The sequence below is a fragment of the Macrosteles quadrilineatus genome, unplaced genomic scaffold, assembly GCF_028750875.1.
Source record: "Macrosteles quadrilineatus isolate MER2022 unplaced genomic scaffold, UCM_ALF_1.0 Scaffold_4__1_contigs__length_99947679, whole genome shotgun sequence".
In the NCBI taxonomy this organism is placed as follows: domain Eukaryota; kingdom Metazoa; phylum Arthropoda; class Insecta; order Hemiptera; family Cicadellidae; genus Macrosteles; species Macrosteles quadrilineatus.
Window position 1 is genome coordinate 52795085 of NW_026542597.1, and position 12927 is coordinate 52808011.

The window sequence follows — 12927 nt, forward strand, 5'->3', positions numbered from 1 at the left end:
TAATAACAATAAAATTAAGTTTAATTTGTTCACAAATAAATACATTCAGTCAAAAGATTTATACAACCTATTTGTCATTGTGAGGATGAAGTAGTTTCTGTCTGGTGGCTTAACTTCATTCGCTTTTTTGCTTGCAAGTCCGCTAGAGTTTGTTCTATTGACCTCTGGTCCTTTTTATTTTCACTAGGAACTGAAATTGAACATAAAATAATAAATATCTATCTCTTTCTTGTCACATAAACGTTTAGACAAAATTGCGTAGCTACTAAACAGGTGACATTGTAAAATTGCAATGTTACAAGAATCAACACAACAGGAAACTAGTTCATAATACAAAACAATACGACTATCAAAATAGATGTACAGTGCTTTAATACCCATGAAATTACTTTATGTGAATAAATGTTGTAATCACAATCATAAAAAGTCAAAATTAAATCAATATCTTACTGTTTGTCTTTAAGACTTTATCTAACACCTATAGGTACCACTTTAGTCTATCCAAAATGCTAGAAACCAATGCAAATCTCAATCTGTTTTCATGAATTTTTATGCTAAATACTCATATTTCTTGGAGTAAAAATCGGAAATCAATTATCAAGAATTAATTAATCTTAGGTTTTATTTATTTACTAGCAGAGTACCCGTCCTTCGTACGGGGTTAGCATATAAGTTTAAAATGCTTTTTTCAGTTATACTCAAGCTTTGCGTTTGAAATGGGACAAAGTTTGATAAAATTTGCTTCTTTAAATTGACAGTATACTAATGGTATTACACATCCATCATAGCCATAATGTTCTACCACTTCACCTAAACAATAAAGAAAAATAAATTATTACGAATTCACAAAAAATCACAAATTATTCATAACATTAAAAACATAAACATAACTGTAAACAATCCTACTTTGACAGTTCTCATTGCGTATTACAGTTTTTTGTTAGCAGTTTACATAAATGCAAAAAAATGATAGTGCTGCATCCTGTTGGTAAATCTTATAACTTTTTAATGCTTTTGTAGGCTATATCATAGAACCAACTTTTTTAGCTCAAACAGCTGACTAAATTCTTTAGTTCCCTTTAAATATGAATAATCATAAGGTTAACATTGGGAACTACAGAGCCACTGGGGCGATTTTAGGATTTTTGAGATAAAAATATGCCTATTTGTTAATCGGGAATGTGAGCTATCATCATGCCAAATTTCAGCCCAATCCGTCCAGTGGTTTATGCGTGATTGAACTTCAAACAAACACATAAACTTTAACATTTATAATATTAGTAAGATCTATTCTTCCAACGGCACATGCCATTATTAGGCAATGGCATTATTAGGGCGGTTTTGCATTATTAGGCTACTTTTACCCAAAAACTGAACAAACTTGTTTTTGAAGAGACACTCTTCTTGAAAATGTGTGTAGAAAGAAACTAATAATTAACTCTATAATGGGGAGGAGTTAAAAAAATATACATAAAGATTGTTGTTGTTGAATGTCCACTCACCAAATCCATATTGCTTGTTTGTTTCTGTTTTCTTTGCAGCCTCCAATGCAGCATCTAGTCCTATGAGATGTTGGTACTTTTCCTTGTAATTTGAGTTAGGAACAAACTTTTCTGGCTTCCTTGATGCCTCTTCAGCTTTGAGTTTATTTTCTAGTTCACGCTGAAACAAATTAATGTTATTTAGGGCAAATTTCATTCATAGTGGGTATGATATTAGTTCTAACATACAGTATTTATTTTAACCTCCAGTTAATTATTTTAATGATTGGACAAAATGAAAAAAATGTGCCATCGTAGGAGCTCAATAACTCAAACCTTTACATCTCAAATTATTTTATATCTGGGATTATCTATAATCCCCATAAATCGCAATGTTAAAAGTACAAGTATAATAATGGACTTGTAATTTTTGGTGTAAGTCAAAGATTTTAAATATTTAACCACAATAAGATTTTAATGATTTTCCATCAGTAACACTCCTCTTTAACTCAAATTTTCCTGTTATCAAGCCTCAATAACTTGAAGTTTTTCTGTATCGTATAGTGCAAGTCAGCTGTGTTTTGATTCCTGTCAAATCATGAAAATCTAGCTTTCTTTGTTCGACAATGGCTAGTACTGTTAGACTGCCAATTATTGAGATTATTTTGTTTGCGTTGGGCATCATGTCGTCAGTTAAGCGTAAGTGTAAAACGTTAAAACACGACAAAAAATAAGAGTGATTAAAGCAGTTGACGATGGGTTAAAAAAGGTGAAATCGCCAGGCAATTTGGAATTTCACTTACACTTTATCAGCAATTTTGAATAACCGGGAGAAGAATGAGGCTTTTGGCTGTAGGTTGATTGATCAACAAGAAAAGATGTAAGAACGGTGAGTTTAAGACATGGATGAATGTAATTTAATGTGGTTAAAACAGTGATGAGATTAAATCGTTCCTATACCAGAAGCGATGATGAATTGTTTTATTTTGCTTCCAAAGTTAGCCTATCTTCAGAACTTACAAATAGCTTGAGCTCGATTTATAAGGTTTTGGTTTTGGAAAATCAAGGAACATTGAGAGGAAGTATATCTTTCGTCGAACAAAAATTGGAATCCCAACCTAATCCAACTTTAATTTAAAGAATTTTAAAGGCAGCTAACAAAATTATATTTTTCAAACATTTAAACACAACCAAGCCACATTTTAATTACTTAAGACATAATCAACAATTAATTGGTGTGACATAACTCATCAAATGGCTTAGTTCTGTTTGTTTGGATGTCATGTTCTTGATGGTTTTAGTTAGCCTACCTTCATAACTATTTCTTTGGCCTTTTCTTCGTTCCACTCCTCCCCATTTCTAAGAGTGGTTATTTCATCTTCAGAGGGAGGGAATTCTTTTTTAAACAGAATAATGTATCGGTCAACTCCTTCCTCTCCAAAAGACTGAGCCATCAAACCGGCAACTTCAGCGACATCGTGACTGCAATCAGTAGCATCTCATAATTGGTTAAATCTGAGTAAATGGTGTTAAATATAGTACACAAAAATACCCCCGCCGCAGCAAACCTGCCGTCTAAGTGAATTTCCATTTGTCCGAATTGATTTTCAATTGATCTATTTAAATAACATTAGGTTTAACGAGTACCTAGGTTTGCTGCTACAAGGAAACTAATAAAGTAGTGTGTTTTTAGTAAAATATTGATAGCTTACTATAAAATGAATAAATTTGCCAAGTTTGATCAAAATATATCCATAAAGAAGCAAACTACAACATTTTACAATATTCTCCATAAGAATAACATGGGAATTTTAAATTTACCATTTTTTTAGTTTTCTCCGTAACCAATAACCGTACAAAAACACTTTGATATACTGAATTGTTTGTTTTTTTAAGCTCTTTAAGAAGGTTTAGAGAAAAATTGGGAAATTTTGTGTTTTGAGGGTAAGAAGTGAGAAAAACCAATTTTTACCCCATAAAACCCCCCATAAAACCCTGTTCCCATGGTCCGATCATGCTGGATCGCGAACTCATTCAAGTTTATCCCGCCTTACACCTTCAAACCAAATTTTATCAAAATCGGATAAAAATTACTCAAGTTATCGTGTTCACGGACACATATATATATATATAAATCTATATATATATATATATATATATACATATATAAAAATTTGAACGAATGGTGTTTTTGGCCTCTGGGGACATTAAAATGAAAAAGTAAATCGGTCCCGGGCCTAAGTCTTACCATGAGACCTACGGTAATAGCTACTTCCCTATAGGGAAATTCGCTAATAAAAGGTTACTGAGCCAAAACTCAATAAACTATGTAGAAGACCTGTAGTGTGATGGTGAGTTCCAATACCAACTAAGTAAGCATTCTGAGTCAATTAGATCGTTTGAAAAGAATTTCAAGAACTAAAACATTAGTATAATAATAATTTCCCATAAGCATTTTTGTTTTTTAAATGTTTGATTCATTGCTTATACCTAATGCAATTATTTACAAGGGGTCTGACTTAGGGGAGGTACGAATGAGGCATTTAGTTCAAAATTCCTCCGTGAACAGCGCTGTAGTAGAGAGCACTTTGGCAATGAAGGTTTACTAATCGCAAAAATAGTTCTGTTCATAAAATAAAATTATAAATGTCTCAAATTCAATTTTATAATTTTTTTAATTATAAAATTAAACTATCATAACCTAACCGAACTAACCAAACTTGCTGATAAAGAAATAATATAACAAAAGTTCAGTAATCGGAAAAATAATTCTGTTTATTAAATAAAACTAGAATTTGCTCAATTAAAATTTTATAATGACTTAATAATAAAATTAAACAGTAATAACCGAACCAAACCAACCAAACTTGCTGATAATAAAAAAATCTTGGACAAAAAGTAAATGCTACCATCAGGATTCGAACCCGGGATCTTCAGTATACCAGCCCGGTACGCTAACCATTAGACCACCGAGGCCGACGGCTACGGACCGTTTTGTTACGGTAATGGCGTTCCCTCAGCTAATAAGAAGCCCTCAGCTGTCATCGTAGCCTCTTTTATACCTCCCCTGAGTAAATACCATTTACAAGATAGCTTGTTTGGATTTACAAGATTGGTTGCCACATTTTTTAGTACCAAATCCCACAACAAGGACAATAAAAGCCTATTTGATCCTTTTAATCTCAAATAGGGTTTGATAGCTCTTCAAAATTTATTGCCAATGGAACAAACATTGTAATGACACAACAACAACATTGTAATGATGTACATTGAATGATATGTATTGTTGTTGTATTCTTAATTTTATACTTATTGAACGAATACATAAAAAATACTTAACTCTTATGTAATAAGTTTATCTAAAAAATAAAGATTTAGGCTATGGAATCAGACTTTGTAAGTCATTAAACTATGCAATGTATCTCGAAAGATTCTACACATATCTTTTCTTTATATCTAGCTTCAAACAATCATGTGTATCACTATTTTAAAGGAATTATTAAACAATGCACAAGCAAGTGTTTTATTTTTAAAAACATAAGTTAAAATCGAATAAGTAAATTTAAACACAAAAGGAAATCTTAGAAAACTTACATGATTCCACGATAAACCTGGTCCATGGGTGTAAACCGCAAACGGGTTTCTTTATCATCTTGAAGGAACACATTTATCTTCTTATCCATCTGGAATTTGAATACAGTAGCTATGATATTCACAGTTTGTATATTTAGTCAGTCTAGACTAAGTGATGAGTTTTGATTAGATTAGATATAGGTAAGTAAGTATTTTATTACCGGTACTATGAGACCAACTGAATAAAAGCTGGAGTGTAAATGAAGTACGGTACACAAGGTAAGTGTTGACATCTTAATAAGCTGAACTTGCAGTTTACTACACTAGTAAACACTTAACCTCTCCTCTGGTGATGAGGTAAACAATACAATCCCGCCTTAATGTGGGTAGATTAGATACTAAATAATGAAGGTCTTATTTCGGCTTTTGCAATATGTTAAGAATGATTTGTCATTATTGTTCTGAACAAGGAATTAGTGTTATTCATGGTAAATTTCAGGGCCGGGTTTACCCATACGCGAACTACGCAGTCGCCACGAAAAAGTGGCGCCAACGGGACACAATTTTTTTCAGAAGACGAAATTGGAAACAACTGACAAGTGAACAACTTATTTTGCTTTTTTCGCTCAGAGTTCAAGTATCCAAAGCACCACACTAAAGGCATTAATTATTCTGTTTGTACCGACAGCACTTGAAAAATGCATAAACTTGTACAGCACTTCAACTCAAGGAAGTTTGATTTTATTTGATGTTTGATTTGACAAGGAATTCACAGTTTCGATTTGTAGTGAGCTGATCCTCGGCAGCGTACAGCGCGGTGCCTGTGGGTTTCATTTCATGACTCATGCTCGAGATAAGCGTGCAGCGCCACTTGTCACAACCATCGAAGTATGTGTAACACAACATATACTTTAAGTTGTGTTATATACTTCGATGGTCACAACAAGAAACTTCCCCCTCTCTTCGTCCCCTGATCACTCTCCCCTCCTAGAGCAGAGCAGTACGAGTACGTTGTATTCTGTTACACTTTTAGTTTGGTATTGTTTTGATGGTTGTTGATAAGTGAATGATTACGAGTGTTTTAAGTTTAATTTATAATTAGTGCAGTAAATAAGAAAAAAGTATCACAAACTGAATGAATGAGTAAAACATTTTGCAAGCCGATACTAAGAAAATAATGGCAGAAAAAAAAGAAACCGTCAGGCACAAACTATAGAAAGCATAAGGCGTGGAGGAAGATAAAAAACAAGCCAAATAAATTAGTAGATTTTTGTTGAAATCATCTGGTGGCGAGTCCAGTCAGCCTGAACCCAAAAGTAATGAAAATATTAATATTATATTTAATGTATTCAATTAAAAATTCCTCTACTGTCATCTACCTACAACTGTTTTTCATTGTAATAGGCTTTATAAAAACTATCGTATCGAAGTTATCCGTTAAAAATTCATTTCACATTTAGAAATAAATTTGTTAACTTTGGGTTTTGCTAAAGTGTATATGACGAGTAAAAGTGTAAAAATTAAAAATGTTAAATTTCTGTGGATAATAAACAAAAGCCTAGTTGAAAAAAAGTCTTTTATTGCAAGTATTCTTCTAAACTGAACAGGGTTAAGTTATGTTAATGGTGGGGTGGGGGGGGGGGGGAATTTAAGGTGGCGCTGATTCGGGTGTTCGCTTAACTCTGAAAAATTCCTAGAACTGGCCCTGGTAAATTTAAATAAAGTCCATCCCAGTAACTTAATAATGTTAGTAACTAGGCCAAACTTTGATATCCGACTCCAACCAATATCAACCAATAAAACTACCGATTCAGGCAATAACAAAACCATTAACTAACCACAACCCAAACTTTCTAGGCCTTTATCTATTGTAACAATTGATAACACAATGGAGCCAGATATCAAGGTTTCGCCAGTAACTTTAGGCTAACCTATACCAAAATTGATAAAATATTGATGACATTTCTTAACTTTATAACATTTGGAATGGACAATTTAAAAAATACAATTAATTTGTCACTTGCATGGTAAAGGGGCGTAAGTACATAGGCATATATGTACTTACGCCCCTTTGTAGCCAGTGTCGAATGGTATTGTTAATGAAGGTACCGGTAATCCAAAACTTAAACCTGACTAAAAATAGTTGGCCCAAATAATGCATTGATTTACAGGTAATTTATTTTATAATAACTTAGTTATACTACCTCTTCTCTAAACTTCTTTAATTTTTCTTTTTCAGCTTTCTGTTTCTTCAGCATTTCATCTCTTTGCTCTGCAATCAGACAGATTATACTATGAGATCAAATCAAGTTACATCACTATAGGGATTTAGCAGTACGGGTTAATTTTTTTATTAAGGAACATATTAAGCCTACTATGTAGTAGTGTAAAGAAGAGCATGACAGCTTTCATACTACACGGTTCCAGCGATGGCAGAAACCCGCGCTGTCTTTCAGACATCCACTGCCAATGAGTGGGACCATTGACTATACACCTCTACTATGTAGAGGTGTATAGTCAATGGTGGGACAGTTGTCACGCTGTGGCGGAAGCGTCAGCAGCGCATGTATTTAAATGCAAGCTTTCATAATGCACGGTATTTAGGCTAATCTATCGGGAGCCCACCAGCCAGTGCAAATACTTAAGTTAGATCAGCTGTCGCAATGTTTGGACCTATTGTTTACAATCTGACTTGTCAATTGGACAATGTATATGTTTTTTGTGATGTAAATAGATTAATTTCGCCAAATGGTCAGAAATCATGTAATATGAAAAAAAAAAACATAGAAACGGCGTAAAATTGTAAAATGTAGTATTTTCATCCAGACGACACTGTATATAGTGTGAAAGACAGTAGGGCCTAACTCAGGCATTGGCCGAGACTTCAACACAGTCAATTAACTTTTGCTACCGTTATAAACATGGGTACACACATTATCTGGATAGTTGAGTGGTTAAAGGATTTGCCTAGCAATCAAAAGGTTATCGCATAAGAAAAGACCATAGCTTTTTGATAGTTTAAAACTGGACACGACCGTCCCAGATTGTTGGGCTTTGAATAAATGACCCTGGCTAATTAAACAACTTAGGCTCGGTTCACACCTACTTATTAGCGACTTATCTAGCCGACTAAGCTGTGACTAGGTAAGCCCAACTGAGTAGCGGACCACAGGATCAAATGGAGCCGTTCACAAGAGCGTAGGGCGACGACTAGGGAGCCGCGTTCGAGCTTGGTGTCCCAAACCATAGTCGAGCCCCGCTTCCCAGTCACTCATGGCAGCTACCCAGTAACCCGCTCTCGCGGCATAGCAGCTACACGTAGCCTTATGGGAGCATTCACACGAGCGATTGGTCGTCGCGCTGCAGCTCGTATTCTTCCCTTTGTTCTCATTGTGCACCAGTGATGGATCCGAGTGGCATTGATATCGATATTTTTTATCGAATCAGTGAAGCTATGACCGTATCTTTGGAACACTTCTCTTTCTGAATATCATGACATAGTTAAGAATAAATAAACGAGATCTTGTTGTTTGTTGAAATAACTAAGATTGTGGCTTGTTAAACTGGTAGCCATAACCACCACCACTATTACTACTTACTGGAAGTAAGTACTACTTACTTACCTACTTACTTACTTATGGTATTACTTACTTATGGAAGTAATAAAAATAATCATGATGGCATAATTATAAAAAATAATATTTTAGTTTCAATTAGGCCTAGTATTTTGTTTGGTTTCCGTTATTGTAAAATTGCGTTATTATATATATAATAATATTGAAAGAAAATTAGCAATGTTCTAAATGACATAAAACTTTTTGGTACCGTAATTTTATTACAAGTCCGAAAATACAAATAAACAAAATATAAATTTGTAACCGACTAAGAGGTTTATAAAATAATTGTATATTGGCCCTATATAGGCCTACTCTAAACAATGATGTTTGTTCAACCAAACTTTATACTAGTTTAAATAAGAGTTTGTTAGGTGAATTTTATTATTCAAATGCAAATTTAGTTTTGAAAAACTTCGATATTATTGTTTAAAACATCGTTATTGTCCAAAACATCAATGTAAAAAAAATTTACTTAACATTGATGCAAAAACATCAAATTTTTCCAGAAATACGTCAACATATCGAAAAAATCAATGTATCGAAAACATCGTTTATCGATGCACATTCATTTACGCCACACCTAGTCCGTGGTCATGTCGCTCGTGTGAACATCCACAGTGTATCCTGTGGTCCACTACCCAGTCGGGCTTACCTAAGTCAGAGCCTAGTCAGCTAGATAAGTCACTCGTGTGAACCGGGTCTTAGGTCTATCTTAAGTTAGTCAGAAATAAAGCTACCTACAGAGATCTCACTCCATAACTTCACATTTGAGTGAACTGTAGAGGTGACTACGTTAGGCCTATTTAAGATAATCCTGGTCTCCAAAACGCAAGTTCTGTGCATAGCCAGGGCTAGACAAGGTTGTAGGCCTAAGCCTTACGTTAAGGGCGCGCTTTACCCCTGACGCGCAACCGAATGTCAGGGTTTGCAAGATTTCTGTTTTCACCTGCTACATTGAAGGTAGAATCAAAGTTAAGGTCTCACATTAAAGAGGATGAAATTGTCTATAGTTCTTTGTTTCTATATTTCAATTGTTTTAAATACACACCTTATAAACTTGAGTTGTAGTACAAGAAAAAAGGGTCTTTTCAACTAGCCTTAACTTATTAAAAAAAAGTTTTTTGAACATTTGAGAAACGCAGAACTAAGTTATAGATTGGTCTTTGTACTACTATAATCCGTTTAGAGTGCGTAGCTATCATTATTTGTTCATTCTAAAACAGTCATCTTGGAAACGTCAGCAAGCGCTTCTCGCAGCGCTGTCCAATGGTGAAACATAGCTACTGAAGCCCGAGCTGAGATTTCCGAGCTGAGGTAAGCATACAGTATTAAGTGACTTACGTAAGACATATCAGACTCTGCTTGGTCAATTCAAATCAGTAAATCTAATAAACTTATTTAGGCCCATATTTCTTGTACCAGTAGGTTAGTGAAAATAATGCCTCTTTTTTAAATAATGAACTGGGGGAATTGTGAACTAGGGCTGTACAGTAATTACTTAGTGTAGGCCTATTGTTGATTTGAGTAGAAATAAATGTTTTAAATGTTTATTTGGTTTGTTTTCTATACAGGATCAAAATTCTAGAAAGTTAAGAGCCGCTTAACTTTTTTTTAGGTTGAATAAAAAAGTTGCGTTTTTTGTTGACAAACAAATTACGTCGACCTTAACGAATATTTTTTTTGTGAAAAAAGTAAAGTCAGATTGACATGAAAAGAAAACCAGTCATTATGTAAGAATTTCAAATGTATAATGTATAGGCCTACTTTATATGTATAATATATACAAATATACCCTTCATGTAAGCAATTTTCTTTTTATTTTATCAAATTCACAATTACCCTCAATATTTCACTATGTGGGGGTAATTGTGAACCTAATCTTGGGTCAATTGTGAACGCTGTTCACTTTTACCCGGCCTGTAAAAGAAACACAGATTACTAACCAAGTTTCCAGGTTGTGTTCCAGTTTTTTGAGATGTAGGCGGACAGGACAGTTTGTAGGCACATCTGTTAGTGATTTGATTTCTAAATAGGCTAGTTTTAGTGAATTTCCCTATAGGGAAGTAGCTATTACCGTAGGTGGCACGGTAAGACCTAGACCCGGGACCGATTTACTTTTTCATTTTGATGTCCCCAGAGGCCAAAAACACTATTCGTTCAAATTTTTATATATGTAGCCTATATATATATATATATATACGTCCGTGAACGCGATAACTTGAGTAATTTTTGTCCGATTTTGATGAAATTTGGTTTAAAGGTGTAAAGCGGGATAAACTTGAATGATTTCGCGAACCAGCACGATCGGACCATGGGAACGGGGCTTTACGGGGGGTTTTATGGGGTAAAAATTGGTTTTTCTCACTTTTGACCCTCAAAACACAAAATTTTCCAATTTCTCTTTAGACCTTTTTAAAGAGCTTAAAAAAACAAATAATTTAGTATTTAAAAGTATTTTTGTTCGAATATTAGTAACGGAGAAAATTAAAAAAATTGTAAATTTAAAATTCCCATGTTATTCTTATGGAGAAAATTGTCAAATGTTGTAGTTTGCTTGTTTATGAATATATTTTGATCAAACTTGGCAAATTTATTTATTTTGTACTAAGCTATCAATATTTTACTCAAAAACACACTTTATTAGTTTCCTTGTAGCAGCAAACCTAGGTACTCGTTAAACCTAATGTTATTAAAATATATTTAACTGAAAATCAATTCAGACAAATGGAAATTCGCTTAGTCGGCAGGTTTGCTGCGGCGGGGGTATTTAAGGTTTTTCAAGATAAAAAACCATTTTAAGTACAACTAATATTCTGTATGACCTAAAAGGAAAGTGCCTAATTATTTCATCTAACCAAGGTAATTTAGTTTTCTTTTCTAATGGTTGACTGTTATTACAGTAGGATTTCAACAATTTAAAGAAACAAGTTTGTGCTCTTTCGTTGATTAAAGTGAGTTTATTTTGTCATTTCCCTCTAAATTTTTACTTTACTGTATCAAATAACTACTCTATATTATTTTCTCTTGTATACGAATACTATTTTACCCATTAAATACATTAATTTTAATTATTCTAGAAACTTCCATTTTTTATTATTTTTACATCTACCTGATTTTCTAACTATTTCAAAGTACCACGGAAAAATCTCATTTGTACGCCTATTTTTTGTCACATGCCATTGAAAGTGGGGAATTTGTGAACAGTTTGAATTAGGCTTTAATCACAATTCCCCTCCTATGATGTAGTACATGTAACTTAATATTTTCTCAACTGAGTTCACATTTACCCCAAAATTGAAGGCAATTGTGAATGCCATCCGGGCAATTGTGAATGCTGAATAACTCCTTAACTAAATAGGGGATGAAATCGGCTTATGAAATATTAAGCCCAAAATATGTATAATGCTATAACACTGATCACATTTTTAAAATTGCTTACAATTTTCTTGTAAATTGTGTTTAAATCTGACAAATTTGTCATTGGCGTTCACAATTACCCACATTGACCCTAACTAAATCCCTAACTAAATCTAACACAGTCCCCATCTACAAAAAGGGCCCAAAAGATGATCTCAAAAGCTATAGACCAATATCCATAATTCCTATCTTTGCCAAAATTTTTGAGGCTATTATGCTTGAGCAGCTGTATACCTACTTTGAGGAGCATAACCTTCTCACCCCTGCTCAATTTGGTTTTAGAAAGGGAAAGTCCACTGTCCAGGCAGTAGACTTCCTTGTACAAACTATTCTGAACGCCTTTGAAGCTAAGAATTCTCTATCTGTAATGATGTGTGATCTGTCTCGTGCGTTCGATTGTGTGTCCCACAATCTTTTACTGTCCAAATTTGAAAAATATGGAGTGAGGGGTAATGCTCTTTCAATCCTCAGATCTTACTTATCTGATAGAACTCAAACTGTCTCTTGGAATGGAAGCAACTCAGGCCAGCTTAATGTTAAGTATGGGGTACCACAGGGCTCTATACTCGGTCCTTTTCTTTTCATTGTTTCAATGAACGATCTATATCTCAGAGTTGCTGGTAATGTACTGTTGTATGCTGACGATACTACTCTCTTTTCTGGTGACAGTGATTTCGGCGTTTCCAGGGCTGCAGTCCAGCAGCTGTTGGAAACTGCTTCTGTTTGGTTCAGAGAGAACAAACTGACTCTAAATGAAGCAAAAACTCAAACCATTACTTTTAGTCTGTCTAAGAATAAGCCTAATGCTTTTGATCAGCCTGCCAAGCTGCTGGGCTTTG

At 34.1% G+C, this 12927-nt stretch overlaps 2 protein-coding genes across 3 annotated transcripts in view; one reads left to right on the forward strand and one right to left on the reverse strand.

Moving 5' to 3' along the window:
- LOC128993443 (sperm-associated antigen 7) overlaps positions 1-12927 on the reverse strand; it is a 15222-nt gene continuing 2295 nt past the window's right edge. Inside the window, exons 2-6 of the mRNA XM_054417344.1 lie at positions 7259-7326; positions 5076-5164; positions 2792-2963; positions 1503-1662; positions 1-190 (exon numbers count right to left, since the gene is read on the reverse strand). Of these exons, the coding sequence (XP_054273319.1) occupies positions 75-190; positions 1503-1662; positions 2792-2963; positions 5076-5164; positions 7259-7326 (605 nt within the window). The 3' untranslated portion in view covers positions 1-74. The remainder of the gene's footprint in view (positions 191-1502; positions 1663-2791; positions 2964-5075; positions 5165-7258; positions 7327-12927) is intronic.
- LOC128993442 (DNA damage-regulated autophagy modulator protein 2-like) overlaps positions 9872-12927 on the forward strand; it is an 18935-nt gene continuing 15879 nt past the window's right edge. Inside the window, exon 1 of one of the 2 annotated variants that reach the window (XM_054417342.1) lies at positions 9872-9985. The gene's annotated coding sequence lies outside the window, so the exon portion shown is untranslated. Of the gene's footprint in view, positions 9986-11434; positions 11531-12927 lie in introns of those variants that run through there. The other variant, XM_054417341.1, reaches the window with a different exon arrangement.